The sequence below is a fragment of the Buteo buteo genome, chromosome 1 (genome assembly GCF_964188355.1).
Source record: "Buteo buteo chromosome 1, bButBut1.hap1.1, whole genome shotgun sequence".
Taxonomy (NCBI): domain Eukaryota; kingdom Metazoa; phylum Chordata; class Aves; order Accipitriformes; family Accipitridae; genus Buteo; species Buteo buteo.
This window is the reverse complement of record NC_134171.1, coordinates 272726-297974: the sequence shown is the minus strand read 5'-3', so window position 1 is coordinate 297974 and position 25249 is coordinate 272726. Positions and strand designations below refer to the sequence as shown.

The following is a 25249-nucleotide window of genomic DNA, read 5'->3' as shown; positions in this document are numbered from 1 at the left end:
CCCTCCCCTGCCCATACTGGCTGTGTTCCGCAGAGCCGGGCGGAAGTGGGTCCGCCCGGAATTGGTTCCCCCACACGGCGGGACACCAGCACCGGCGACGCCGGATGAGCAAGGCCTGGCGGCGCGGCAGGATGGAGGGCGGCGAGCACGGTGAGGGCTTCGGGTCCGGTCGGGGGGGCTGGGGCAGCCAGGGAACCGCGGCTACGGCCCCGCTTGTCTTTCCCCACCGGGTCCGGGGCGGGTGGCGGGTCCCCCGGGCCTGGCTAACGGCTGTGCTCCCCCCCCCGCAGGGGAAGAGGCCGAGGCGGGCGGCGGGCACGGTTCCCACAAGAAGAAGCACAAGAAGCACAAGAAAAAGCACAAGAAGAAGCACCACCACGAGGCGGTGGGGCCGCCCCCCCCCCCGGCCCCTGAGCCCGCCGCCGGCCTGCGCAAGCCCCAGCTCAAACTCAAGATCAAGCTGGGGGGGCAGATCCTGGGCACCAAGAGGTGAGGGGGGCCGGGGGGGTCCGGCCGGTCTCCTCCACCACCCCACAGGCACTGCGGTCCTCGCTTGGACGGGTGTCCCCACGTCCAACCCTTGCCGGGGTCGGGTCCCCCACGTCCCGGTTGGCCCGGCCCAGCCTCACCGGCTCCCCTGCGCTCTCTCTCCGCAGCGTGCCCACCTTCACGGTGGTCCCCGAGGCGCCGCGCTCGCCCTCCCCGCTGATGGTGGTGGACGAAGAAGAGGAGCCCACGGAGGGGGTGCCCATCGAGCAGTACCGGGCCTGGCTGGGTGAGCCCCTGGGGCAGCGGCACCGATGCAGGGGGCAGGGGGCTGCGAGGGGGGGGTTGGCTGGAAGGGAGGGTGGTTGGGAGCCTCGGAGGGCTGGGGCTGGAGGAGGCGCCTGCAGGGACACCCTGGTCCCCTCCGAGGGGGCAGGGACGGTTCCTGCAGGCTGGTCCTGCTGCCCGGGACAGCGTGAGTCACGCTGTCACAGCGTTGGGGTAACAATCCCCCCTCCTGGTGACTCTTCTCCTCCCCGCTGCCCGGCCCAGATGAGGACAGCAACCTGGACCCCTCGCCCCTGCCGGACCTGGACTCAGAAAGCTGCTTTCCCGCCCGCGAGGAGGAGGAGGAGGAGGAAGAGCGTTGGCTGGATGCTCTGGAGAAGGGTGAGCTAGATGACAACGGGGAGCTCAAGAAGGAAGTGGATGAGTCGCTGCTGACAGCCCGACAGGTGAGGGGGGGCCATGGAGCCACCTGGGGCAGGGTTAAGGGGTGCAGCCTGGCCTGCCAGGGCCGTGGGGCTGGTGGCCCCAACACTGTGTTGGCTTGGCTGCCCGCTCGGGTGAGATGGGGTGCTGTGGAGGTCCCAGAACTGGTGGGGAGCCAGGTCGGAGCCCTTGGAGGGGCAGGGAGGGCCCTGTCTGAGGTTGTGACGGTGCCCCCATGCCCCCACAGAAAGCCCTCCTGCACAAGCAGCAGAGCCAGCCGCTGCTGGAGCTGCCCATGGGCTACAAGGCAAAGGAGCTGACGGAGGAGATGCTGGTGAAGCGGGAGGAGCGGGCCCGCAAGCGGCGCCTGCAGGCGGCCAAGAAGGCAGAGGAGAACAAGAACCAGACCATCGAGCGCCTGACCAAGACCAACAAGGCCAAGGTGAAGACGCTGCGAGAGCGCAAGGCCAAGCAAGCCCCCTGCCCCGTCGTCCACTACTGCAACGCCACCGACCGCATCACCGTCTCCTTCCCGGCGGGCATGGCCCTGCCGCTGCTGCCCGCCCCGGCCCCCCCCGTGCCGCCCCCAGTCCTCTGCGGTGTCGCCGGCTGCTCCAACCACAAGCGTTACTCCTGCTCCCGCACCGGCCTGCCGCTCTGCAGCCTGGCCTGCTACCGGAGGAACCTCCAGCTGCAGGAGGCCGCAGCATAGGCTGGGGAGAGGGGACACACACACCGGCCCCTCCGCCATGGACAGAAGGGGGGCCCGGGGCTGTGGGGCAGCCCCAGTGGGGACTGAGGCGGGGGGGTCCCGGGGCAGTGACGGGGGTCCCGGGGCTGGTCCCACGGTGGTGCCGCCGCCCGGTGCCGCGGAGCTGATTAAAGGCTGTTGGAGAAGGAGCCGTGTGTGGGTCCGCCGGGCCTGGGGGAGACCCTGCCCCCCCCCCCACCGGGAGGGCTATGGGACAGCCCGACTTCCCCACCCCTCCACCGGCTGCGTTATGGTGCGGCTCGCCGATCCCGGGGGCGGGGCAGCGGGAAGAGCTCTGCCGCAGCGCTCATTGGCTGGGGCTCTGCCCGGCAGAGTGCAGCGGTGCTGGTTGGTCGGCCGCTCCGCCAATCACGCGCCAGGGTCGTGGCTGCGCCCCTTCGTCGGGCGTGGCGGAGGGCGGCGAGGCAGCAGTTGGACTACGCGCCCGTCAGTCACCGCCGGGTGGGCGGGGCTCCGCCTCCGGTTGGCGGCGGTGGCCGCCAATCCCGGCGGGGGTGGGGCTCGGTCCCTTTGTCTCTGTTGTTGGGCGTGAGGCGCGGGCAGACGGCGCCCGATTGGCGGGGGCAGGGCGGCGGCGGCGGCGCCGATTGGCTGGCGGCGGCGAGGCGGCGTCGGATTGGGCGGCGGCGGCGGCGTCAGGGGGCGGGAGCTTCGGCCCGGGCGTGATGGCGGCGGCGGAGGCTGCGGCCCGGGAGGCGGCGGCGGGCCGGGTGGCCGGGATGGCGGCGACGGCGGCGGCGACGGGGCAGCGGCTGCTGCTGCGGGCGGCGGGGGCCGGGGCCGGGGCGGCCGAGCCGGCGCGGGGCCGCGGCGGGCTGTAGGCGGCGCCATGGAGCGGCCCGGGAGCGGCGGCGCCGAGGGGGCCTGGGCCGCGCTGCTGGGCCGGCAGCACCAGCAGGTACGGCCGGGACCGGGACCGGGGCCTGGGCCGGGGCTGGGGGGGCGGCCCCGTTGCCGGCGGGCTGGGACGCGGATCCCCGGGGCCGGGGTGGCGGCCCCCTTCCCGGCCGGCGTGACGGTGTGGCTGTGCCCGCAGGCCCGGGAGTACTGCCCGGGGGTGAACAACCAGCCCTACGTGTGCGAGACCGGGCACTGCTGCGGGGAGACCGGCTGCTGCACCTACTACTACGAGCTGTGGTGTGAGTGCGGGCAGGGGCTGCGGCCTCGCTCCCTGCCGTGTGGGGTTGGGGGGGGGGGGGTTCGAGGGGAGGGTGACCCCACTCTGCTCCCCGCAGGGTTCTGGCTCCTCTGGACCATCCTCATCCTCTTCAGCTGCTGCTGCGCCTACCGGCACCGCCGGGCCAAGCTGCGCCTGCAGCAGCAGCAGCGGCAGCGGGAGATCAACCTCATCGCCTACCACGGTGCCTGCAACTACCCCGCCTCCATGATGGACCTCAGTGAGTGAAGGGACCCCCCGTGTGTGTCCCCCTCCCCGTGTCCCCTCTCCAGCCCCGTGTCCCTCCCCCCAGGCTCCCTCCGGGGATGGGTCCCAGTGGCAGCCCGGGCCCTGGGGGGCCGCCCTGACCCATGCACCCCCCTGTTCCCCCCTCGCAGGGATGCTGGCTTCATTCAAGCTGCCTGCCTATGAGGAGGTGGCCCACCGGCCCAGCACGCCGCCGCCGCCGTACAGCGCCATCCTGGCCCAGCTGAGCGGGCCCCGCGGCCGCCTGGGCTCCAGCAGCCTCACCCTCTCGCCCAGCTCAGAGAACTACACCAGCTGCTCCTGCGAGTCGAGCTGCGCCACGTCCCCCAGCAGCACCTCGCTCTCGGTGCAGGTGACGGACGAGACGGAACGTAGCCGGGCCAGCACGCCCAGTGAGGAGGGTGGCACCAGCAGCACCGGTACCGGCGCCAGCTGGGATCTGCCCCCTGAGGAGGCACCAGCCCGCGGGGCCCCGCACAAACATGCCCTCTTCTCCTCCACCGTGGACTTCTTCGAGGCTGACTGCCACCCCTGCTCCGACATCGAGGAGGGCGAGGAGGAAGAGGGCGGCACGGCCCAGGAGGAAGGCAGCAGCGGCGGCGAGCACTTCCGGCACCGGCGCCTGACGGGGGACTCGGGCATCGAGGTGGGGCGCTGCCAGGAGGAGGAGGAGGGCGAGGGCGAGGGCACCCACCTCCTGGGCAAGGCCGGCCCTGCGCCCCCCTCCCGCTGCGGGCTGCCGGGCCAGGGGGGCGGCGAGGGGCCTAGCTCGCCCGCCCTGCCCGTCTGAGCTGGCACCCGCCAGCTGTGCCCTGCCCTCCCCGCTGCCTGCTCGCTTGCCTGGCCCTGTCCTGCTGCCTGCTCCCCCCCGTCCCCGCCTTGGAGCAGCTGGGGGGGATGGATGCAGCAAGGGTGACTTGCCCCCCCCTGCTCAGAGGGTGCCCGGTGTGGGGTGGAGCAGGACAGGTGGTGCTCCGGCAGGGGCTGCCTTCTCCCTCCTGCTCCCGGTGCTGCCCCGGGGTCTGGACTCTTAACACGGAGCCCCCGGGGGCCCCTCGCCCCAACTGACACACCCCCCCCCCCCGCCCTGTGCCCCATCATGTCCAGTACCTCATGGGGCACAGCTGGGCCCCGAGGGGGTGGCCCCACTCTTGGCGTGGTCCCGCTGGAGCCCCCTCCCCTCTGAACTGCTTCCAGGGGGCTGCAGCTGCCGGGGGCCCTGTGCCCACCCCATCCCAGTGCTGCCGGTGCTGTGGGCCCTGGGGCTGGTGCCGCTGCCGGGGGGAGGGGGCCCATCTCCGCCAGGGGCCAGGCGGTTCACGTAGCGTTCTCTCACCATTAAAGAGATGTGGAAGTACGGCAGCCCTGCGCCTGCTGGGGGATGCTGTGGGGCGGGGGGAGTGGGCACCAGGGCTGAGCTGGGCCCCCCAACTCCACAGCAAGGGGGCATGGCCCCCCGTCCTGGCCTGGGGGATGCTGCCCCAGCCTGCTGCCAGGCTAGGGAGGGGAGGAAGGGGGGAGGGGGTGGCCGGAGCCATGACCCCCCCCCGACAGAGGCAGCAACAGGCCATGGTGGTGGAGGTTTATTTTGGGGGAGGAGGTAGGCTCTGTGCCTCCACCCGCACCTGAGAAGGATGGGCAGGGCTGGTGGCACAGGCAGCTGCCCATGCCGCGGCCGGCCCCACAGCCCTAATAGTCCTCAGCCATCACCAGCACAACCAGCGCGGACCAGCCAGCGAAGGGGTGGCAGCCCTGGCCGCGCCCGGTGCTGTCACTGTAGTGCTCCCAGAGGAAGCCACTCTCGGCGTACTGCCGGTACAGGTTGGCCACAAGGTTGTGGCGCAGCTCGTGGTAGAGTTCCGCCGCCCGCTCCCGCTGTGGCCCCTCAGCGTCAGCGTAGCTGCGCAGCGCCCGCAGGGCCAGGTAGTTGACGTTGACCCAGATGGAGCCGCGCCAGTACGGGGGGTCGTGCTGGGTGTTGCGCTGCATGTAGAGGGGGCTGTCACGGGCCAGGGAGCGCAGCCCAAAGGGCGTCCAGAGCTGCTGCTCGCTGCGCATGGTGGCCAGCATGGCGGGCAGCTGCGGCGAGTCGGGGCGCAGGAGCTGCAGCAGCAGCGGGAAGAGGCTGACGTAGCCCAGGGCCCCCACAAAACGGGGCCGCGGCGCCTCCCGCACCTCCCGTACCAGCTGGGGGGCCGGGGGGGGCTGTCCCGGGGCCGCCGGCGCCACCCGCTGCCAGCGCAGCCCCACCGCCGTGCTGTGGTTGCCGTAGTCGGCGAAGGCGCCCAGCTCCGGGGCCCAGTGCAGCCGCTCAAGCAGGCCGTTGTCGCTCAGCGCCTCTTCCATCTCCCGGTAGGGCCCGGCCGGTTCCCCCAGCCGCTCGGCCACCTCCGCCAGCACCCGGGAGGCCAGCGCCATCCAGCAGCGCAGGTCCAGGTGCCGCTCCTCGGGCGAGGGATGGGAGGCGCGGGGGTAGTCGTCCAGCCCCGAGGCCAGCGTCTTGGGGTTGAGGAAGCGCTCGAGCTGGGGGTCGCGGCCGCGCCAGCGGAAGGTGAGGGGCAGGGGTCCAGCCTGCGTCCGGTTGTACCAGTCGTACCAGGCGCGCAGGCGGGGGAAGAGGCGGCGCAGGTAGGGCAGGGGGGCGGAGGGCAGCAGCCGCTGCAGTGCCAGCAGCAGGGTGGGGGGGTTGGCCGTCTCGCTGTGCTGCAGGAGGAACTCGGGGGGCACTTTGGCCCGCGCCTCCTCCCCCAGGATCTGTTCACGGGGGATCCAGCCCTCGGCGTTCATCAGGTCCAGCCAGTGGGCGATCACCTCGCGGCTCAGGGCTGGGTCCCAGCGCGCCAGCAGGAGCTGGTGGAAGCCCTCGTCCCAGAGGAAGCCGCGGGGGAAGAAGGAGCGGGAGGGGACAGCGGTGAAGAGGGCGGCCTCGGGGGCGGGCACAGGGCGCTCCTGCAGCGGGGACTGCACCAGCGAGCGCCCGTGGAAGTAGCCCATTCCCCCCAGCAGGTCGCTGAGGGCGGCCTGGGCGAAGCGTCGCTGCGGCGGGGGGAAGCTCTTGCGGCCCAGCCCGAAGGTCTCCTCGAAGCGCCGCTCGAAGGCAGCCGCGTGCCGCGACAGCGCCGCCGACAGCGCCCCACTCGCCAGCCGCCCGGGCCGGCCCGCCGCGCTGCCCGACTCGAAAGTCACCTCCACCGTAGCGGGCGGCTCCAAAGTCACCTGGTGCAGCAGCAGGCGCCCACGCGGGGGCTCCCCCGGCAGCCCCCGAAAGGTGTCGACAGCGAAGAAGCGGCGACGCGGCCCTCCCGGCGGGGCAAAGACAAAGCGGTCACTCAGGCTGCTCCGCACCACCTCGGTCAAGCGGTGCAGCCCCGGGCTCGCCGCCTCCAGGTAGTTGTAGCTGCGGAGGGAGAGAGGGCATCAGGGGACGGGGACATGGGTGGAGGGGCGGGGGGGGGGGACAGGGCCGCCGCGGCGAAGCACCTGGCATATTTGGGATTCTCCCCGCCCTCTGCCGTGGGTCGGAGGAAGGTGAGGGTGAAGTGTCCCAGCTCCTCCGTCGTCCCCGTCACGGCGGCCAGCCGGGTCCTGTTCTCCAGGTGCGGCTCCAGCGTCCCCTGCTCATCTGTGGCGACGTAGAAGAAGAGGGAGAGGAGCGGGGCCGGGCCGCCCATGCCCTGCGGAGGAAGAAGAGGAGAGAGATGTAAGGAAGGGGGCTGCCTGGCCGTTCTCCCGTCAGGTGCGGCCCCTCCGCTTCTTCCCCTCACCTCCATCCGTGCGGTGATGCGCCAACTCCAATCCCCTCCGTGTTCCCCACCCGGTCGTTTAACGAATTCGGTTTTCAAGAACAATCCTTCGTCACGGATCTCCTGCACCCCGAAATTTTCCCCGTCGTGCATCAACCAGCCGTACCGCGACAAACCGTCGCTCTGCTCGCAGGTGTGACGTAAGCTGCCGCCTCCTTCGCGTTGCTGAAGCCACATGAGTCCTGGGGATACCGGGGAGGTGGAGTGGGGGGGTTCAGGGGTTCAGCCTCGGTTCTCCGGGCGGGAGCGGGGGCAGGCCGAGCCCCGGGGCAGGGCTTTGCCCTGCCCCGGGGCTCGGCCTGCCCCCGCTCCCGCCCCTATCCCTCACCGGTAACGAGAGCCCGTGGGCTGCGTGTCTTCATCCCGAAGTAAACGTGAGGCCGGTAAGTGCCCCAGAAACGTTGGGGCGAGGCGAGAGGCCCGGTAGAACCGGGGGGAAGAGCGGGGGGAGCGGGGTGGGGGGTAACGAGGAGGGCGGCCGCGTTCCACCGTTTCCATTCAGCCGCCGCCAGGCCCAGGGCCAACGCCGCCGCAGCCAACGCCGCCGCTATCACCAGCGCTGTTCGTCCCCGGCTCGATCCCCGTTGTTGTTCCTTTTCCCGTTCCCGCCGGGTCCCGCGTTCCCGGGTTCTTTCCCGGGGTCCTTCCCCGCCGCGTCGGCGCCGCTCGCCCGCCATGACCCGTCCCCGCCGTTCGCGTCATCACGGCGCGACGCGGCGGGAGAGAGGCGCGCTGGCCGGGGGCAGTGGCGCCCCCTGGCGGACGGGAGGGGAAACTGCAGGGTCGGTCCTCCACTGCTCCCCCCACCCGCGTCAAACCCGGCCCCGAGTGGACAAGGACCCCCCCCCGCGACCCGTCCCGTGTCCCTCCCCGCCACACACACAGGCCAGACTCAGCACGTCTTTGGAAGCTGCTTTATTATGTCCCTTCGTCGACCCCACAGCCGGGCGGGGGGGGGGGTCCCAGGGCAGCCCCACAGCCGGGCAGGGGTCCCGGGCACAAGGCAGTGGCTGCGGGGGGCTGGGGCTGCCCCTGCCCCACGGAGGGGGGGGACAGCAGGCTCTGCCCCCCGCTCCCCTCAAACCGCCAGCCCGCTGGGGGGGGCCGATGGCCAGCAGCGCCCCGGTTCACTGCTTGACTTGTCCCCCATCGCCCTCGCTCACGAAGCGCTTCCGGCCCCTGCAGACGAGGAGGAGGAGGATGAAGGGGGGGAGCACCCCCACCGACCCCCACCCCCCCCCACAGCTCCCCCGGCACTGGTACCTGGCGGGGCAGGCATCCCGCAGGGCCCTGGTGATGATGCCGCGGTCGAAGCAGAGCTCCACCAGCCGCTCCAGGAGGCTGTGAGCCAGCGGCACGTCCAGGCTGATGTCCCCCAGCTCCTCGTACACCCGCTGGAAGCCCTGGGAGGGGGGACACACACAGCAGTGTCAGCCCTGGGGGTGGGCTGCCCACCGCCCCCCCCCCCCATGTGCACCCCACGCTCACCCGGTTCATCTGGTCCAGCGTCACCAGCCCCGTCTCCCACAGCACCTTCAGCAGCGTCACCATCATGGCCACGGGCCCCTCCCCGGAGCCTTCCAGCACCATCACCACCGCCTGCGGGGAGCGGGCGTCAGCAGGGCTGGGGGGGGGACACCCCCCAAGACCCCCAGGACCCCCAGCCCTCACCTTGTACACCAGCTCGTGGTGGAAGTGAGGCACCTCCACCCCCCGCAGGACCCTCGGGACCCCCAGCCCTCACCTCATACACCAGCTCGTGGTGGAAGTGTGGCACCTCCAGCTCCCGCAGGCAGTGCTCAGCCTCCGACACCTCCCCGGAGAGCAGGTATTCCCGCAGCAGTAGGTTCATCTGGGGACAGAGGCAGCTGGGGTAGGGGCACGGGGGGGGACGGCGTGGGGACATGAAGCGGGGATGGCTGGGGGGGGTTTGGTCCTGACGTGGGGAGGGCACAGGGACAGCCGGGGACACTGCTGCCCTGGGTGGGCACGGGGACGTGTCTGGGGGGACGCCACAGCCAGGGTCACGTTCCGAGGGACATAGAGGGGGGTGTCCATGGGACATCTGGGGGCAGATCCAGAGGTGAGGGGGTGCAGGCACGACGGACAGAGCAGGGGGATGTGTCTGGGGGGACCAGGCCACCGGCAGGGATGGGGGACGCGACTGGGGGGGGTCAGACAGGCGCTGACCTCCTTGACGAGGTGCTTGACGGGGCGCTGGCCGCCCCCCACGCCCCAGACGTTGTCCAGCCGGTTGACGTCGCGCTTGATGCGCAGCAGGACGGCAGCGCGGTCGAGGGCGGCCCTGCGGGAGAGGCGGGTGAGGGCGGCACGCGGCGGGGGCGGCGGGGGCCGGGGCGGCGCTTACCTGGCGTGCTCGCAGTCCACGCGCCCCTTGTAGCGCTCCAGGAAATCCAGGGGCAGCGCGTGGTCGGCCACCGCACGGGCGATGAACTGACCCAGCATCTGGGGACGGAGCGTCAGCACCCTGCCCTGCCTAGTCCCACTGTCCGTTTGCGTCCTGCAGCCGCCGGGCATCCCCCAGCACGGCCACGGCCCCCCCGGTGCGGCTGTGGCCCCCCCGAGCATCCCCCCAGCATGGCCACATCCCCTCAGAGCATCCCCCGGCACAGCCGTGTCCCCCGCCCTGGCACGTCCCCATCCCGTCCCCACGTCTGCCGACACCTGGGGGGCCTCGGGGGTGTCGAGGATGAGGTCGGGCAGGTCCCGCAGCATCTTGTCAAAGGCCCAGGCGATGTCCTCGGGGGTGACGACGTGGCCCACCAGGTCGGAGAGGAGGCGGGAGGTCAGCTCGCGGTGGCTGGCCTTGCCCTCCAGCGCCAGGGCCACCGCCAGCGAGGGCACCGCGTGCCGACGGCTGCCCAGGTTCAGCCCCCGCAGCAGCTCCTGTGCCCGGCATGTTAGTTACCTCCCGCCGGCCGCCCCAGGGGACCCCCAGCCCCTCCTCAGGGGACCCCTGACCTCCCCCAGGGACACTCCCCAGTCCCAAGGGACCCCCTTCCTCTCCCCCACGACCCTGCCCCATGCCAGCCTGGCACCCCTGAATGTCCCCATCAGCAAGGGACCCCCAGTCCCTCCCCAAGGGACCCTTCCCCATCCCAGCGTGTCCCATCCCTGAGGGTCCATGTCCCCAAGGGACCCCTGTTCCCTCCCCCAGGGACACTCCCTATTCCCACAGGACCCCCTTTCTCCCCTGCACCAGTCTGACCCCCCTGAAGGTCCCCACCACCAAGGGATCCCCCTCCCCAGGGGACTCTGCCCCTTCCCGAAGGGTCCCCATCAGCAATGGACCCCCAACCCCTCCCCAAGGGACCCTTCCCATCCCAGTCTCCCCGTCCCTGAGGGTCCTTGTCACTGAGGGGCCCCTGTCCCCTCCCTGAGGACCCCAACCCATGCCAGCCCACCCCATCCCGCAGACCCCTGCCCCGACGCACCATGACCTCGCTGGTGTCCCCATGCTCGAAGTACTCCAGCACCATGGGCTGCACGTTCTTCTCCAGCTCCCCCTCCTCCAACTCAGGCACCACGGTGGCATAGACTGTGTCCCCCTGCGGGCACGGGACGATGCCACCCCTGCCTGTACCACTGCCTGCAGCCGGCCGGCCCCTCGCCGGGGCTGCCTGTGAGGGCGGGGGATGATGCAGGGCTGGGGGGGGGCCCGGGGCCGTACCTGAGCCACCTCGTCGTAGTTGGGGTCACGAGCATCAGGCTCCTGGTAGCCGTAGACCACGCCGGGGGCACCCCACACGCCCTTGCCTCCGGCACCGCCTGCACCGGGCACGTGCGGGGTGAGCGGGGGCTCGGTGGCGGGGGGCACTGAGGCCCCCAGTGGGGCCCCCCCGACGTGGGGACTAAACCTGGGGCACTGGGAGGGAGCTCAGCCCCACAGGGGATGCAGGAGGGGTCCCAGGCTCATGGGGGTGTCAGGAGGGGTGTCATGGAGCTATGTGGGGTCCCAGCCCCACTGGGGGGGACGGGAGGGGTCCTGCCAGGCGCTGCCGCCCCTCACCTTTCTTGGGCAGCCCGCGGCCCTTGCCCATGCGGGACCTGCGGTCGTGGGTCCTGCCCTTGGGGCTGCCGGGCTCGGGGCCAGGCTCGGCACCTTCGGAGAGCGACTCGCGGGCCGAGTCCCGGGACGAGGTACGCCGCAGCCGCCGCTTGGCCTTGGCCTTCAGCCGCGCCTCGTGCAGCAGCTTCTCCTGGGGGGTCCAGGTGCGGGGACCCCCGGCCCCCAACAGCTCCTCGTCCCCATCCTCCTCCTCCTCCTCCGCAGCCGCCGGGCAGGGGCCCTGCACACCGTGGGCACCGTCACCGCGTGCTGGGGCACCGCGACACGACCCCCCCATGGGACCCCCGCCATGCACTCTCCCCGGGACCCCCACCACGCCAGGGAACCCCCCCCCCAATCCAGCTCCACCAGGGACCCCCGAGCCCCACAGACTGCCCCACCAGGGACCCCAACCAATAACCCCCACCATGGACCACCCCCCCCTCCAAGAGCCCCCACCGGTCCCGGTCCCAAGCGGGGCTCAGCCCTCCAGGGGAGGGGGTGGGGGGGGGGGTTGCTCGGTCCGGTCCCTGTCCCGGTGCCGTTACTTGCCGTAGCGAAGGGGACGCGGTCAGCGGCGCCCAGCTCGGCGGCGGGGACGGCCATGACGGGCGGCACCGGGGCCGCACCGGGACCGGGACCGGGACCGGGAAGGGGAGCTCAGCTCGGCCGGACCCCGCCCCGTGACGGAAGTGACCGGGAACGGCGGCATCATGGGAGCCGTAGTCACACCGGGGGCTCCGGTATCACCGGTCCCCGACCCCCTCGCTCGGGCCGCCGGGCTTCGGCAGCGGCCCCGGGGGCCGCTGCCGAAGCCCGGCGGCCCGAGCGAGGGGGTCGGGGACCGGTTAAAGCCCACCCCACCGCGTAACGGGGGCCGGTTCGAGCATGCTGCAGGCAGGAGAGATTGCAGGCAGCAGCAGGCAGGAAGGTGGGAGCGATGCTCCGGCCACGCTGGGGATGCAGGAGCCATCCGGGTGCCGGAATCAGCTCCCAGCCGTAGCCGGGGTCAGGAAAGGGGACGGAGACGGACACAGAGACGGGGACCCCCGGCTCAGCCCCTTTTATTGCCACCGCGCGCGGTCAGGACTCGGGGCTGTTGCCGACGCAGGGCAGTCCGGGTACGCGCCAGCGTCGGGCCCGGTGAAGCCGCAGCGACAGCCACTGCTGCTGGCTGCCCGACAGGTAGGATTCGGGGACGCCGCTCCGTAGCCGTGCCGGCACCTCGGCGCTGGCGGCGGACGGGGGGGTCCCCGCTGCCGCTGCTGGGGTCTCCAGGGTCTCCAGGCCGTGCAGGCTGCCCGCGCCCAGCTCCTGTGGGTGGGCACCGTCGTCCGAGCCTGGACAGGGAGAGGAGATGGAAGTTGGGGGGGGGGGTCGAGGGATCCTGGACCCTCCCTCCTGGCGAGGGCTGCTCCGAGAAGCAGCTTTTGCCCCCCAGCCCGCGCTCCCCAAAACCAGGACTGCTGTCTGCCGAGGCCTGGCACGGCCACAGCCCGTGGGGCAGCCAAGCGTGGCAGGTGGGGGGGCCATCACCGTTCCCCCCCCCCGTGACTCACAGCAGCGGCGCAGGGAGTGCCAGGGGCGGGGGGCCCCCCCGGCCGCCCCGCCGGGCTGCTGCAGGAGGCAGAGGATGGCCCCGTCCATCTGCTGGAAGACTCGGAGGGAGAGCAGGGACTGCCGGGTCTCGGGGGCCAGCCCGTAGCGCTCCGACGCCACCAGCTCCCGCACCAGCTCGAAGTCCTGCCGCAGCTGCAAGGCTCCCTGCAGGCTGGGGGTACCGGCGGCGCTCAGCCCGGCCGCCCCGGCATTGCCCGTGCCGGCCCAGCCCCGCCGCCACCGCCACCCGTTACCTGAACTTGATCCTCTGGGCCAGGATGTGATCCATCCAAGCCTCCAAGAAAGCCGTGGTCACCCGGGCCAGGGCAGGCGCCTGGGCATCGCGGGGCAGGAGCTGGGCGCCCTGCAGCACCTGGCCCAGCACCGCCTGGGCCGCCGCCGCCGCGTACGCGCTGGGGGAGCTGGGCAGGTCTGCAGGGGAGGGAACAGGACACCCGCTCAGCCCTGCCCGCAGCCCTGCCCGCAGCCCTGCCCGCCACCGAGGCACCCCTACCCACCGGCACGGAGGCCGACCCTCCAGTGCTTGCCCAGCGGCATGGTCTGGTCGAAGATCTCTGCCGACATCCGCTTGCAGTCGGTGGAGAACATCTTCAGCACCTCCCCCGAGAAGAGCTGGGGGCAGAGCCAGCGTGGCACGGTGGCCCCACGGCACCCTGCGGCTCCCCTGGCTGTGCCCAGCTGGACCAGAACCACTGGGGCCTGGCGCAGCACGGCACGGCTCCAGCCGGCTCCCATGGTTGGGCTGTACCTGAATGCTGGCAGCCATGGAGTGAATCTGCTGGCAGAGCTGTTGCTCCTGGTGGGACAGCAGGGCCGGGGGCAGTTGGGGGGGGGCATCCCCAGGCTCCGGGAAGGTCCCGCTCACCAGCACCACCAGCCTCTCTGTCTCCATCTTCAGCAGCTGGAGGGAAGAGGGGTGAGAGGAATCCTGCCCAGCAGCCAGCCCCACAGCCCAGGCTCCGCACCCACCCATGGGTCCCTGTCCCCTGCGTACCTGCAGGTCCCCCTGGGTGACGAGCAGGAACTGGGGCAGGGCCCAGGCCGCCAGGTACCGGCAGGCTCTGCCCATCAGCCAGGAGCAGGCAGCCTGCGCCGTGGCCAGGCAGCGGCCCAGCACCTGCAGGCGCAGGCAGGGCGAGCCAGGGGGGCATCCTGGGGGAGGCAGGGGATGAGAGGTGACACAGGGGCCGGGGGGGGAGCCCAGAGGGGACCCCCGAGATGCCCATCCCCATCCCACGGGACCCCACTCACCAGGCAGGCAGGCGGGCAGGGGCCGCAGGCAGCGCAGGGCGAAGGCTAGGGCTGGGTAGAGCCGCTGCAGGCACCATGCCGTCCTGCTCCGCACCGGTCCTGCCACCAGCACCGGCTCCCCCGAGCACTTGTCGGACAGACCCGAGCCCAGGGCGCAGGTGAAGTCTGTGGGGGGGCACCAGTCAGCAGCCCCCCGCCACCCTCCTGCCCGTACCCCCGCACCCTGTACCCCCCCCCCGCGCCCCGTACCTCTCTCCCAGCTCCAGAGGACGCCCCAGCAGAGCAGGCGCAGGCAGAGCTGTCCCAGCTCCTCCTCGCACTCCCGGGGAACACGGGCTGCAGGGGAACGGGGCGTGAGGGCCAGTGCACCCCGTGGTGGCACTGGAGGGAAGCTGGGGAGCTACTCCTCGCCCCCACAGCCCCACCGCTCTGGCCCCCACCTACCCTGGGCGAGAGTGCGGCTCAGCTCCCTCGCGGCAGCCACAGTCCTGCCGGCCCCACAGTGCGGCAGTCCCAGGCGGTGACCCAGCGTGGCACCGGCAGCCCCCCAGAAGAGCGGGCGGTACTGGGCGTGCAGGGCCTCGGCCGCTGGTGCGCGGGAGGCGTCCAGCCACCGCACCGACTTCCAGCCGGCAGAGCTTGGCCCGGCAGCCGTGCCCGGGCTGGACGCCAGCAGTTCCAGGGGCTCGGGGCTCACTGCTACCGGCTTCTCCTGCTTGGGCCCACGGAGGACGTGGTGCCAGAGGCTGTCGGCGGAGGCCACCAGGCCCCCCAGGATGAGGCCCATCAGCTCCTCGTCCTCCCTGCACAGTGCATTCAGCTCCCCAGCGAGGCCTGGCAGCTCCTCCCGTCCAGAGGGTCCTGTGTCCGCCGCCACCGTGGTGCTGCGCTCTGGGGGCCAAGGCACCATGGCATCCTCCCAGCAGACGTGTTCTGCCCCACCACCACCGTCCCATGGCTGCAGGAGGGGCTGGAGCCGCTCGGCCACCAGCCAGCCCCGCTCAGCCGCCAGTATCCCCAGCACCCTGGCTGCGGGGAAGGCATGGGAGCGGTCCCCCATGACCCTGTGGCAGCCGGCAACACCAGCGGGCAGGTGACCGGCGGTGCCCAGCTCCAGGGCCAGGTCGCCCACCACCTGGTTGTAGATCTCCAGGCCCTGGAAGAGGTCAGAGAGCAGCGCCGGGGAGGGGGCAACAGCGGGACTGGCCCGAGCCAGCCCCCGCAGCCGCACCTCAGCGTGGCGCTCGGCCAGCCGCACAGCATGCAGCGCCAGCAGCAGCAGCGCCCGTCGCATGTGTGCCACCGACTCGTGCCTGCGCAGCAGCAGCGGCCGCAGCCACGGGTCGCTGCGCATCCGCCGCCGCAGCCCGCTCCAGTGGCCAGCATGCATCCGCAGCTCCTGGCAGAGCCCCCGCAGCGGCCAGGTGGCCCCCAGCTCCCCCGCCGGCGGCTCCGGCTGCTCCGCCAGTGCCAGGAGCTGGCGGAGAAAGTCGGAGGCGGCCTTCAGCCGGCGGCTGTAGTCGCGGGCGAGGCGGAGGTGGTGGCGGTGCTGCAGCAGGGCATGAAGGGCGGCACCGCGCTCGGCCACACGTGGGTGGACGGGGTGGTAGGAGAAGGCGGCGGTGCCGTCGCCGGGCTGGGGCCGCACGTGGCCCCGGAAGGTCTCGGTGCGGGGGTCCTCCCAGACGCAAAGGCAGCGGCGCAGCCCCTGGAAGCTCTGCTCCAGCGGGGCCAGGAAGGCTGGCGTTTCTTCCTCCTCTTCCTCCTCTTCGTCCTCGCTGCCGTCGTAGCCGCGCTGGCGGGGCCGCGGGGGCAGCAGGCGCCGCAGGCCGGGGCTGACGCAGCTGCGCAGCATGGCCTCTGCCTTCTGCAGGGAGCGGGCCAGGCCCCCCAGGGAGCTGCTGCCTGCAGGGACGGGGACCCTGGGTGTGGGGCAGGGCGGGGGGGGCAGCCCCTTCCCATGGCCACCCCGGCTCTGCCTCGGTACCCAGAGGGGACAGTGGGACAGCCACGCCACTCTGCAGCCACCCCGGCCCTGCCAGCGCTGGTTCTGAGACCCCCCAGCCCCTCCTGGCACAGGACCTGTCCCAGCGGGCTGCCAGGTGCCAGCGACACTTCTGGACGTGTTAGACGTTAATTCCACGTTAATTCCACATTAACTGTGCAGCGTTTGTCCCCTGTCCTGCCCCCTGCAGCCGCCCACCCCTCTCAGGAGGCTGTACCTCATCAGGGTTTCCCCTCCAGCCCCCCTGCTGCCACGGGTCCATGGGCGATGGGGGGGATTAGCCCCCCCGGGCCCGTACCGGAGAAGGTCCCACGGCCGGGCTCTGTCGTCCCCCCCCAGACCTGGGCCAGCCCCTCACCTGTCTCGGCGGGTTCCCCCCGGGCAGCCCCATCCCCCGGGGGGAGCAGGGGCGGGCGGGCCGTCCGGAGGAGGAAGATGAGGCCGCTCAGACCGGCGCCATCGCCTTCACCCACCTACGAGGGTCCGCGGACGGGTCAGGACCCCCGCAAACCGGCCCCGGGAGCGGGCTGGGGCGGGGCTATCGGCGAAGGGGCGGGGTTAGCGGGGAAGGGGGCGGGGCTAGCGGGGAGGGAGGCGTGGGCCGGGGAAAGCGGGCCCCACCCTTCGCCGCTGGCAACCGCGGAGTCGCCCCGCCGGGGCCACGCCTCCCAGCTAGGCCACGCCCCCATCGGGCCGTTGTTAAGGAGACGCCGAGAGCGGCCTTGGGCCCGGTGCTGTCGCCCGGCGGCACCGGGCCCGAGGCCCAGCCGGTGTCCCCGCTGAGCGGCCTGAGCTCGGGGGTCTCCTCGTCCGTTCGGGGCCTCACCTGCAGGCAGGGCTCCCCGCCGCGACGCTCAGGGCCGCCGTCCTCCATGCTGGGCCATCGCCGGGGGCGGTGGGAGGAAATAGGCTTAGGCCGCGCCCGCGCTAATCCGGAGGAACGGGCAGGGCTGACCCGCTGCGAGGTCAGCGCCGCCGTCCCCGGTGGAGGCGGGGGGGTGGTCCTGAGCAGCGGGAGGCGGCCGGGCCCGCGGCTTGAGGCGAGGCGGGGATGGCGGGAGGGGACGCGGAGCCCCGGTGCTGCTGGGTGCGGGCCTCGCGGGCCGCCGTCCTGCCCGCACCCAACATGGCGGCCAGGCAGCCTCAGCCGGCGCACTGCCCCACTTCCGGTCCGCTTCCCGTCCCGCTTCCGGTCCACGCCCTGCCCCACTTCCGGCGGCGGCGGCCCGGGGCGATGCGGGGGGCGGGCGGGACGCGGGACCCGGCCGGGCTGGGCCTGGGCGCCTCCAGGTTGGGGGCCGCCCCCGCCGCCTGTCCCTGGGGCTGTGTGCTCGGCCCCGGCGGCTGGAGCGGCGGTACGGGGCGGGGAGGGGGCCGGGGGATCCCGGGGCAGGGACCGGCGGGTCCCGGGACGGCCGGGACAGGGTCCCGCAGCGACGGGAGCCGCGCTGTGAGCCGGCCCGCCGGGGCCGGTGCTCGGTGGGGCGGGGCGGGGGTGCCCGGTGCCGGTGGGGGTTGGGGAGGGGGGGGCGGCGGAGCGGGAGGAGCCCGGCCCCCGCCCCGCCGCCGCGTTTCGGTTTCGTTTCCGACGGCTGAGGGCTGGCTCCGCTCCCCGCAGCGCCCTTCTGCCCCCGGCACTGCCTGCCCGGCGCCGCCGATGCCGAGCGTAGCCAGCGGCAGGTATGTGGGGGGCCGGCGGGGGCTGGGGCCGGGGGCTGGCTCCCGGGGGCGGCTGGAGCCCCGCGGAAGGCAGCGTCGCCGCCGCCGCTGCAGCTGCCGGTGCCGCCGCAGGCCGTCTCGATGGGGGAAGCGTCCGGGGCCCGGGCCGTCTTCGGCCGCGGTGAGTCGGGAGGAGTCACCGGGCGGGGCGGGGCGGGGGGGGGGAGCTGCCGCTGACGGCCCCGGTTCTCCCTGTGCAGACCCGGGCTTCTGGTACTACCCCAGCCGGCTGGAGGAGTCCAGCGGGGAGGATGATGAGGATGAAGAGGAAGAGGAGTGGATAGACTTCAGCCAGCACTGGGACATTTCCAGCGAGGACAGCGACCCCCCCTACAACTTCTGCGGGTTCAAGAGCTCCTTCTTGTACGAGGGAGCTCTGCCCACTCACCCCCCACCAAGCGCTCTCCAGGTGAAGATGCACAGGCTGCCCGCGCCCTGGAGGCACCAGCTTACAGCCGAGGTGAGGGCCCCCTCCCTGCCCGCGGGCTGCCTGTTTGCTGCCTGTTTCTGCTCCCCACGGTGCCCCCACCTCGGCCCTGTTGCATCCTCCAGTCCCTCTTCTCCCATCTCCTTGGGGGGGAGTGGCTGGGGGCTGGCAGCGTTGCCCACACCCGGGGCTGTCCCGCTCTCCTGGCCATGGCACGGTGCCAGGCACTGGTGCTCACAGCGTCGCTCCCCCAGGAAGCAGAGAGGAATGCGCAGGAGCTGGTGGCGGAGGAGGAACGCATGAAAAGGAAAGCAGAGAAAAAAAAGCTGAAGAAGAAGGTGGGTACACCCTGCGGGGGGTCTGCCCTCACAGCCCACAGCATGCAGGCAGCTGCCCGCATTTCCCATCCTCCTGAGCCTTGCTGTTGCCCTGGGAGGGAAGTGAATCTTGGGGGCAGCCCAGGACTTGCTCCCACCCCCGCAGCAGCGCTGAGGCAGAGCTGCAGCATGGGACCGGGGGTGGGTCTGCGCTGCTCTGCCTGGTACCTGCTCATGGCTCACTCTCCGGTTTCCAGAAGCAGAAAGACCGGAAGAAACGAGAGAAATTGGGACAAGAGCTGAAAAGCAAGAAGGAAGCCGAGTTGGTGAGTGACTGCGCTGACGCCTCACCCCAGACCCTGCCTGGCTGTGGGTGCCACAGCAGCCTTCAGGGGTCCTGTACGTCTCTGAAGGTGGGACGCTGTGGGGAGAGGGGTGGGCAGGCAGAGCCCCACTGTCCCCAGCTGCTGTCTCACTCCTGCTCTCTCTTCCAGAGCACCTCATCCCTGAGCAGCCCTGCAGGTGCTGAGCACCCGCAAAACAGCAATGCTGAGGAGCAGGAGGGCTGGCCGGGCCCCAGCCATTCCCCGTGCCTCGGGGGCAGCACAGCCTCCTTGGGAGAGGAGAGAGGAGGCCAGGAGGCCAAGGCCGAGGAGATGGAGGTGAGAGCTTCTGGCATGGGTGCCAGCCTAGTGCAGGGTCTGCCCTGCGGATGGGCCTGGGGCTCTGCCCGCCTCGCCCACCCTGCCTCTCCCAGGATGAGCTGGACTTGAGCTGCACCTTCGTCTTCAAAGCCCGGCAGAAAGCAGGCGTGAGGCTGCCGGCACCTGGGAAGGAGAAGCCGGCCAGGATGGACAATGTGGAGCCGGGCAGGAGAGCGCTGGGGAAGGTGAGTTGGAACCCACAGGGCCCTGGGGAGTGACCTGCCCGCCTCATGGGCACCTGAGCCCTCGCTGCCCTGCCTGCCCACCCCACAGGAACCCAAAGCCTCGCTGCCCTGCCTGCCCACCCCACAGGAACCCAAGGCCTCGCTGCCCTGCCTGCCCACCCCACAGGCACGCGAGCCCAAGACTGTGCCCTTGGACACAAGCGTGGTGGAGCAGAGCCTGATTATCGCGGGTCAGTGCCTTAGGCCCCCCCCCAGGTTGCGAGGGAAGGGGGTGGGCACATGGGGTCTCTGCCCTGCTGCTTCTCAGCTCTGTGGGTAGGTCTGCCCCAGGGAGGTTTGTGCCAGGACTCCCCTCTGGCACGGCTCTTTACAGGCTGACGTGGCTCTGGCCTGTCCCCAAGGCACCTTTCCCCTGCGGCTGGGTGACAGCAGAGCCACTGTCTTCTCTGCCGTCCTGCTCCCCTCTGCTCATCCCCAGCAAATGCCTGTGTCCCCGCTGCGGGCGGGGGCACAGCTCTGCTCCCCGGCCGGGCCGGTGGGTCGGCAGCAGCCGATGCTCTCCCCACAGGCCGTGGCAACGAGGCTGCCCAGAAGGGCCGCTACGCTGAGGCCGTGCAGGCCTTCACGGAGGCCGTGAAGCTGAACCCCAGGGAGCACCGGTGAGTGAGGGGGGCCAGGGAGCAGCATTCCCCAAGGACTGCAGGTCCTGGGCAGCAGCGATCCCGGTCTCCCCGCAGGCTCTTTGGGAACCGCTCCTACTGCTATGAGAAGCTTCAGCGTTACGAGGAGGCGCTCAGGGACGCGCAGGTGTCGCTGGGGCTCCAGCCCGGCTGGCCCAAAGGCTTCTTCCGCAAGGGCAAGGCACTGCGGGGGCTGAAGGTACCGGGACTGGGCAGGGGCCATGGGGTGCCGGTGGGGCAGAATGGGAGACCGTTGGGTGCCAGCAGGGCTGGGTGGGGGGCTGCAAGGTGCCAGTAGAGCTGGGCGGGGGGCCAGAGTGAGCAGCAGAAGCTCAGCCCCTCTCTGCTGGCCCCAGCGCTACGCCGAGGCCGTCAGCACGTTCGAGGAGCTGCTGCGCCTGGATGGCGCCAACGCCGATGCGGCCGCCCAGCTGGAGGCCTGCCGGGCCCTGCTACGGGTGAGTCCCGGCTCCGGCATCCCTGGCATCCCCAGCTGCCGCACCGCAGGGCCTGAACCTTGTCTCACCCCACAGCAGAACAGCTCCCGTGGCCAGCGCAGCCCGGGGGGGATCCCCCTGTCCCCGTCCCTGCTGGAGGCTGGGGAGCCACCACTGCCTCCTTCCGGTAAGGGACCTTGGCGCTGGCAGTGGTTTTGCTTTGGAGCTGTTGGCAGAGCTGACAGCCACAGGGTGCGGGGGGACCTGGGCAGTGGTCTCAGGACTGGAGAAGGTCTTGGGGGGGCTGCTAGGGCCATGCCGGTCTGCGGAGCCAGCTGAGCCCATCCCTGCTTCTCGGCAGGGGAGTGGGCGAGCGGGAGCTGCTGGGACACAGACACAGGTGGCTTCGTGACCGTTGGGACCTCCAGGAACCAGGCGAGAGGCCAGAGCCGGGTTGCGGCCAGCAGTCAGCAGACGCTGCCTCCGACCCATCCTGCCAGGTAGGGCCGCGGCTGGTGGGGACGGGGTGGCCCCGTGCCCCTCTGGGACGGTGACTGGTGCTCGCTGGGGGTGGTGGGCAGGAGCAGGTGCATCCCAGAGCTCCCATGGAGCTGGTGGTGCTGGGGCGGGATCCTCAGACTGGTGTGTGGGACAGAGCTGGCTGCTGGTGACGCTGGTGTGGTTTGGCAGGGACTGCTATCCCCTCTGGGTGGGGAACATCACTGCCAAGATCAGCGAGAAGGTGCTGCACAGCTCCTTCAGCCGGTGAGCATGTCTGCCTGCTGAGCCCCCGCAGCCCCCCGGTGCCCCACCAGCCCCCCGCCCGTCCTGCCTTGTATTGCTGTCCTGGTGCCAAGATCCCGTGCCCTGGTGCCCTGCCAGCCCTGCACCCGTTCCCTGGTGCTCCTGGCCCTGTGAGGGAGGCATGGCGGGGGGGGGGGGTGTCTCTCTGGGGCAGGTGCTAACGGTCCACCCCCCAGGTTTGGGCAGATCCGCTTCATCCGGATGCTGCCAGAGCGGCGCTGCGCCTTCATCAACTACACGCGGAAGAAGGCGGCAGAAGCAGCCTATGCTGCCATGCAGGTGAGCTGAGGGTGGGCGCCATGCTCTGGGCCCCCGCAGCCCCTCAGGGCTGGAGGAGGGGGCCATGGTGCCATGTCCTGGGCTTGGCCCCCCCCGCCCTCATCTCTGCCCCCCTCTCCCCCCCCCCCAGGATGCCGAGGTGGAGGGAAGCAGGCTGGCGCTGCAGCTCAAGCACCCCTCCCACGCCACCCCCTCCCCCCGGCAGCACCTAGAGCCCCGTGGCAAGGCGGGTGCCCCCCTCGGGGGGCTCCTGTAGCCGGGGGGGGGTCTCCTCAGCTTATGGCAGTGGAGCCGGATCCTGCCTGGGGCTGCCTGCTCTGCCTGCCCCCACCCCAGGGGGCCCAGGACCTGAGCTGCCCAGCCCAGGAGGAGCCGGGGCACCCGCTGTGGGGTGCCTTCTGCTGGGCAGGGGGGCCGGCAGTGGGGACCCCCGCTCCCCCTGGTACCGGGGCTGAGCCGGGGCCTGCCTTCGCCCTGCCTTTGCCCTGCCTGTGCCTTTTCCCTCTGCCGGCAGCGGGACGGGGCTGTGCCCAGGGACAGCCGTTCCCTGTGGCTCCTTCAGGGATTTGTACCCACTTTGGGGTTCTTAATAAAACTGAAAGCCAGCGGCGGCCATCTGTCCTTCCTCCGTGTGTCCCCCCGGCCGTCTGTCCTTCCTCTGTGTCCCCCCCCGGCTGTCCGTCCTTCCCTGCCCCCGGGTGACTGGCCGGTGTCGGTGAAGCTCCTTCCCCCCCCCTCGCCTTCCCTCGGCCGCCGTCCCGGTGCCGCCGTCCCGGACCCCCGCACTGCCCCACCGGCGGCCAGCAGGGGGCGGCCTCGGCCCGCGCGGCGGCTCCCGGGGCCGGTTCCGGTGTGGGGCGGTGCTAAGCGGCTGCTTCCCCCCCCCCCCCCCCCCCGCCCCGACGGGGCTGCCTTCCCCCCCACCGGCCCCGACAGGGCTCCCCGCGGTGCCCCAGGGCATCCTCGGGCGCCGGTACCGGAGCCCCAGCACCGGGTGTGCAGCAACTCCCCCCCCTCCCAGTGCAGAACCCCCCCGGGACACGTCTCGCCTCCTCCACCACCCCCCCAGCAGCCGTCCGCCCTCCCACGGGGCTGTAGCGGGGGGGGACAGAACCGGGGTCTGCCCGGGGACCGGGACCACCCGCTCCGCTCCGGGGGCTGCCTTAGCCCAGGGAGTAACGGGGACCCCCCCCCCCAGCTCCGCGGCCGCGGGGGGTCCCAGGGTTCGGCTGGGGGCCAGGCAGGGCCGGTACCCGGGCTGCGGGTCTGGGCCAGCCCCGAGGCAGCGGTGATAGCCGCGGCGCGTCCTTCCTGCTGCCCTGTGCCGCGGCCCCGGTGCGGGGGGGGGGGAGACGCGGACAGAGCCCGGTGCCTCCGCCCTGGGCCCCCGGCCCCGCTGTAATGTCATCTGCAGGTGACGGGAGTCGCAGGGGCCGTGGCAGGGAGGTGACAGGCAGGCCATCAAGTAGAATTTGATTAATATGCAAATAGGCAACAGGGAGAAGGAGCGCGGGAGACAGCGAGTAATTAATCACTAGTTAAAAGAAATTAATACCAACAGCAGAGGTTGTCAGGAAACAGCAGTCGAGTTAATCATCCAGAAAATTGGAAGAGGAAAAAGACGAGCGTGCGTGGGGAGGGGAGAGGCGGGGGGCTGAGCCTGACAGAGCCCCCAGCACCAGCAGCGCCCGCCGCCGCGGGAGCTGCCCCGAGGCCCCGGTGATGGGCACGGCCTGCCCTGGGGTTCGGCAGGTCGCTGCCCCGAGGCCGCTGAGCCGGGGCAACCTCTCTGGGGGCCGATTCCCTCCAGGCAGGGGTCGGTGGTCCCCAGGGAACCACGGCGGGTGCTGGCTGGGGGACACACGTGGCCACCATGGGTGCTTCTGCTGTGGGTGCTCCCGCACCTGCATGTGGTGCCTCGCAGCCCCAGGCTCCTCTGTGTGCATGTCCCGATGTCTGTCCACATGTATGTGTCCGCGTGTCCCCCGCACGGTGCCTGTGCCAGCGGTGTGGGTGGGCTGGCCGTGCCAACGGTGGTCCCGGCAGGCCTCGCTGTGTGGCCGTGTGGAGCGGTGGGAACTGGCAGGACACAGGGCTGGTGGTGGCAGCGTGCCCGGCGCCTGCACCGTCTCCCGCCACAAAACCTCCCGTGGGGCGGCCAGCGGCGACACCAGACACTGCCCGGCCAGGCTGATGCTTCCGCCCGCGATTAGCTGTCCAGGAGGGGCTGGCATGGGGCAGGAGGGGGTGGTGGAGCTGGGGGTGGGGGGGCAGCAGCCCAGAGGCCATGGTGAGGGTGCTGCGCCAAGGAACTCAGTGTCCCTCAGCCGCCCTGCACCGAGAGGGGACGGAGGTGCTGGGACTGGCTTGCACTGCAGGGACAAGAGAAGATCCCGGGGGCCTGAGCCCCTTCCTCCGAGCCAGTACGCCCATCCCTGCCCTGGGTGGGCCCGTAGGGTGCAGGGGTGCGGGGCTGGGGCCGAGGCTGTGGGGTCCCGACCATGCTTCAGCAGGCTGCAGGGGGAGAGGGGTCTGGTGGGGTTGAACTGCCCGGCTCTGAACACAGTGGTGGGGGCCGAGGCGGCAGCGCGGGGCGCGGAGGTGTGATCCTGCCAGCTGCTCCCTTGCATCAGCCTGATGGGAACGAGCCGGAGCCGTGAGCTCATCTCCGGGGCTGGTCCCGGCCGCCCCCGCTGCTCCCATGCCGGCATGCGCACGTCCAGCACTCACGCATGTGCCTGCGCACAGGCGTGCACGCTGCACACACATGTGCATGCCTGAGCGTGTGTGTGTGTGTGCTGCCGGTAGATGCTGCTGGGGCCGGGAGCGCAACTGGAGCAGCTGGGCCGGCGGATCCATGCTGAGCTCTGCCGTGGGGCCAGGGGCCATCACCTGGCGCTGCCCCCTGCCAGGGCCAGGCCGTGGGGTGACACAACTGTGGGGTGACACAGCCATGGGGTGACATGGCTGCGGGCTGACACGGCCACGAAATGACACAACCACGGGGTGACCATGGCCGTGGGGTGACACAGCCGCAAGGTGACACATCTGTGGGGCCAGCAGGCCCTGTCCCCCACAGCGGGAGCTTTTCCGTGCCCAGCTGCGGTGGCCACCCTGCGGCTGTGCAACCGCCGGGGTCAGTGGGGAGCTGCTGGCTCGGGGCTGGGACTAAACCCTTTGTGGTCAGCCAGAGGGGGTGTCACAGCCCGGGAGTCCTCCGCTGTGATTCTGTGCACAAACCCCCGAGCCGGGCATGCGGGCGGGGGGGTGCCAGGGTCGGGCAGCCCCGGGGAGGTCCCAGGCACCGGAGAGAAGGAGGCAGGATGGAACCCCCGGGGATCCTCCCCCCCATCTCTTGCCCCCTCCCCGGGGTGTCTGTCCCTGCCTGTCCCTGCTCGTGGGGTCCCTGTACCCGCGGATACGGTCGTCCCCCCCTGCTCGCCGCGCTCCGGGGGGGGGACAGCCGCGCATGCCCCACGCGTGCGCCCCCGGGCCGCTCCGGCCTGTCAAATTCAAAGCAATTCCCCCCGGGGGATGCTCAAAGGCACTTTCAGGCT

The 25249-nt window shown here is 71.7% G+C and overlaps 6 protein-coding genes across 12 annotated transcripts; 3 read left to right on the top strand and 3 right to left on the bottom strand.

Annotated features, from left to right (window-relative positions):
• The first annotated feature begins 23 nt into the window (after window positions 1–23).
• INO80B (INO80 complex subunit B) lies at window positions 24–2118 on the top strand. Its single transcript, XM_075036721.1, has 5 exons — window positions 24–150; window positions 291–489; window positions 657–775; window positions 1039–1220; window positions 1445–2118. Exons 1-5 carry the CDS (start codon window positions 105–107, stop codon window positions 1907–1909), a joined length of 1011 nt encoding a protein of 336 aa, XP_074892822.1. The 5' UTR covers window positions 24–104; the 3' UTR covers window positions 1910–2118.
• Window positions 2119–2609: 491 nt separating this feature from the next.
• WBP1 (WW domain binding protein 1) lies at window positions 2610–4772 on the top strand. The gene is made up of 4 exons (XM_075036913.1): window positions 2610–2867; window positions 3006–3108; window positions 3205–3366; window positions 3524–4772. The coding sequence occupies exons 1-4, from the start codon at window positions 2799–2801 to the stop codon at window positions 4180–4182; spliced, it is 993 nt and encodes a 330-aa protein (XP_074893014.1). The 5' UTR covers window positions 2610–2798; the 3' UTR covers window positions 4183–4772.
• A 188-nt stretch (window positions 4773–4960) lies between these two features.
• On the bottom strand, window positions 4961–7920 carry MOGS (mannosyl-oligosaccharide glucosidase). Its single transcript, XM_075034845.1, has 4 exons — window positions 7524–7920; window positions 7157–7377; window positions 6873–7066; window positions 4961–6789 (listed from the first exon to the last, which is right to left on the bottom strand). Exons 1-4 carry the CDS (start codon window positions 7870–7872, stop codon window positions 5082–5084), a joined length of 2472 nt encoding a protein of 823 aa, XP_074890946.1. The 5' UTR covers window positions 7873–7920; the 3' UTR covers window positions 4961–5081.
• A 182-nt stretch (window positions 7921–8102) lies between these two features.
• Window positions 8103–11965, bottom strand: LOC142034664 (programmed cell death protein 4-like). Its single transcript, XM_075036369.1, has 11 exons — window positions 11817–11965; window positions 11226–11505; window positions 10887–10984; window positions 10651–10764; window positions 9881–10102; window positions 9564–9661; window positions 9386–9500; window positions 8940–9047; window positions 8684–8794; window positions 8459–8598; window positions 8103–8374 (listed from the first exon to the last, which is right to left on the bottom strand). Exons 1-11 carry the CDS (start codon window positions 11868–11870, stop codon window positions 8323–8325), a joined length of 1392 nt encoding a protein of 463 aa, XP_074892470.1. The 5' UTR covers window positions 11871–11965; the 3' UTR covers window positions 8103–8322.
• A 202-nt stretch (window positions 11966–12167) lies between these two features.
• On the bottom strand, window positions 12168–17096 carry CCDC142 (coiled-coil domain containing 142). Of its 2 annotated transcripts, XM_075034560.1 has the most exons (11): window positions 16967–17096; window positions 16499–16613; window positions 14580–16040; window positions 14385–14471; window positions 14136–14300; window positions 13879–14036; window positions 13633–13785; window positions 13382–13496; window positions 13118–13295; window positions 12824–13035; window positions 12168–12604 (listed from the first exon to the last, which is right to left on the bottom strand). In XM_075034560.1, exons 1-11 carry the CDS (start codon window positions 17012–17014, stop codon window positions 12348–12350), a joined length of 2949 nt encoding a protein of 982 aa, XP_074890661.1. In that variant the 5' UTR covers window positions 17015–17096; the 3' UTR covers window positions 12168–12347. The 2 variants fall into 2 exon arrangements, with proteins under 2 accessions (XP_074890661.1, XP_074890578.1); XM_075034477.1 differs by lacking the exon at window positions 14136–14300.
• TTC31 (tetratricopeptide repeat domain 31) lies at window positions 16969–22298 on the top strand. 6 transcript variants are annotated; one of them, XM_075035316.1, is made up of 17 exons: window positions 16969–17105; window positions 17759–17820; window positions 17932–17980; window positions 18060–18319; window positions 18541–18624; window positions 18861–18929; window positions 19098–19265; window positions 19361–19492; window positions 19581–19722; window positions 20061–20151; window positions 20230–20371; window positions 20529–20630; window positions 20706–20796; window positions 20971–21109; window positions 21300–21374; window positions 21590–21692; window positions 21823–22298. In XM_075035316.1, exons 3-17 carry the CDS (start codon window positions 17941–17943, stop codon window positions 21946–21948), a joined length of 1764 nt encoding a protein of 587 aa, XP_074891417.1. In that variant the 5' UTR covers window positions 16969–17105; window positions 17759–17820; window positions 17932–17940; the 3' UTR covers window positions 21949–22298. The 6 variants fall into 6 exon arrangements, with proteins under 6 accessions (XP_074891417.1, XP_074891328.1, XP_074891234.1 ...); XM_075035227.1 differs by lacking the exon at window positions 16969–17105 and adding an exon at window positions 17192–17495; XM_075035133.1 differs by lacking the exon at window positions 16969–17105 and adding an exon at window positions 17192–17495 and having other exon boundaries at window positions 17759–17980; window positions 19620–19722.
• The last annotated feature ends 2951 nt before the right edge of the window (window positions 22299–25249 follow it).

Excerpts from the sequence above, each read along its gene's own strand:
- INO80B (XM_075036721.1), top strand. The coding sequence starts at position 105 with ATGAGCAAGGCCTGGCGGCGCGGCAGGATGGAGGGCGGCGAGCACG. Across the intron at positions 151-290 it reads GATGGAGGGCGGCGAGCACG|GGGAAGAGGCCGAGGCGGGC; the intron begins GTGAGGGCTTCG and ends CCCCCCCCGCAG. Across the intron at positions 490-656 it reads CAGATCCTGGGCACCAAGAG|CGTGCCCACCTTCACGGTGG; the intron begins GTGAGGGGGGCC and ends CTCTCTCCGCAG.
- WBP1 (XM_075036913.1), top strand. The coding sequence starts at position 2,799 with ATGGAGCGGCCCGGGAGCGGCGGCGCCGAGGGGGCCTGGGCCGCGCTG. Across the intron at positions 2,868-3,005 it reads TGGGCCGGCAGCACCAGCAG|GCCCGGGAGTACTGCCCGGG; the intron begins GTACGGCCGGGA and ends CTGTGCCCGCAG. Across the intron at positions 3,109-3,204 it reads CTACTACTACGAGCTGTGGT|GGTTCTGGCTCCTCTGGACC; the intron begins GTGAGTGCGGGC and ends TGCTCCCCGCAG.
- MOGS (XM_075034845.1), bottom strand. The coding sequence starts at position 7,872 with ATGGCGGGCGAGCGGCGCCGACGCGGCGGGGAAGGACCCCGGGAAAGA. Across the intron at positions 7,378-7,523 it reads CCCACGGGCTCTCGTTACCG|GACTCATGTGGCTTCAGCAA; the intron begins GTGAGGGATAGG and ends CGGTATCCCCAG. Across the intron at positions 6,790-6,872 it reads GAGAATCCCAAATATGCCAG|CTACAACTACCTGGAGGCGG; the intron begins GTGCTTCGCCGC and ends CTCCCTCCGCAG.
- LOC142034664 (XM_075036369.1), bottom strand. The coding sequence starts at position 11,870 with ATGGCCGTCCCCGCCGCCGAGCTGGGCGCCGCTGACCGCGTCCCCTTC. Across the intron at positions 9,662-9,880 it reads ACACCCCCGAGGCCCCCCAG|ATGCTGGGTCAGTTCATCGC; the intron begins GTGTCGGCAGAC and ends CTCCGTCCCCAG. Across the intron at positions 9,048-9,385 it reads TCAAGCACCTCGTCAAGGAG|ATGAACCTACTGCTGCGGGA; the intron begins GTCAGCGCCTGT and ends CTCTGTCCCCAG.
- CCDC142 (XM_075034560.1), bottom strand. The coding sequence starts at position 17,014 with ATGGAGGACGGCGGCCCTGAGCGTCGCGGCGGGGAGCCCTGCCTGCAG. Across the intron at positions 13,296-13,381 it reads GAGGGTCGGCCTCCGTGCCG|ACCTGCCCAGCTCCCCCAGC; the intron begins GTGGGTAGGGGT and ends CCTCCCCTGCAG. Across the intron at positions 13,036-13,117 it reads GCCCAGAGGATCAAGTTCAG|CCTGCAGGGAGCCTTGCAGC; the intron begins GTAACGGGTGGC and ends CGGTACCCCCAG.
- TTC31 (XM_075034971.1), top strand. The coding sequence starts at position 17,192 with ATGGCGGGAGGGGACGCGGAGCCCCGGTGCTGCTGGGTGCGGGCCTCG. Across the intron at positions 20,372-20,528 it reads AGGCACTGCGGGGGCTGAAG|CGCTACGCCGAGGCCGTCAG; the intron begins GTACCGGGACTG and ends TGCTGGCCCCAG. Across the intron at positions 21,375-21,589 it reads CTGCACAGCTCCTTCAGCCG|GTTTGGGCAGATCCGCTTCA; the intron begins GTGAGCATGTCT and ends TCCACCCCCCAG.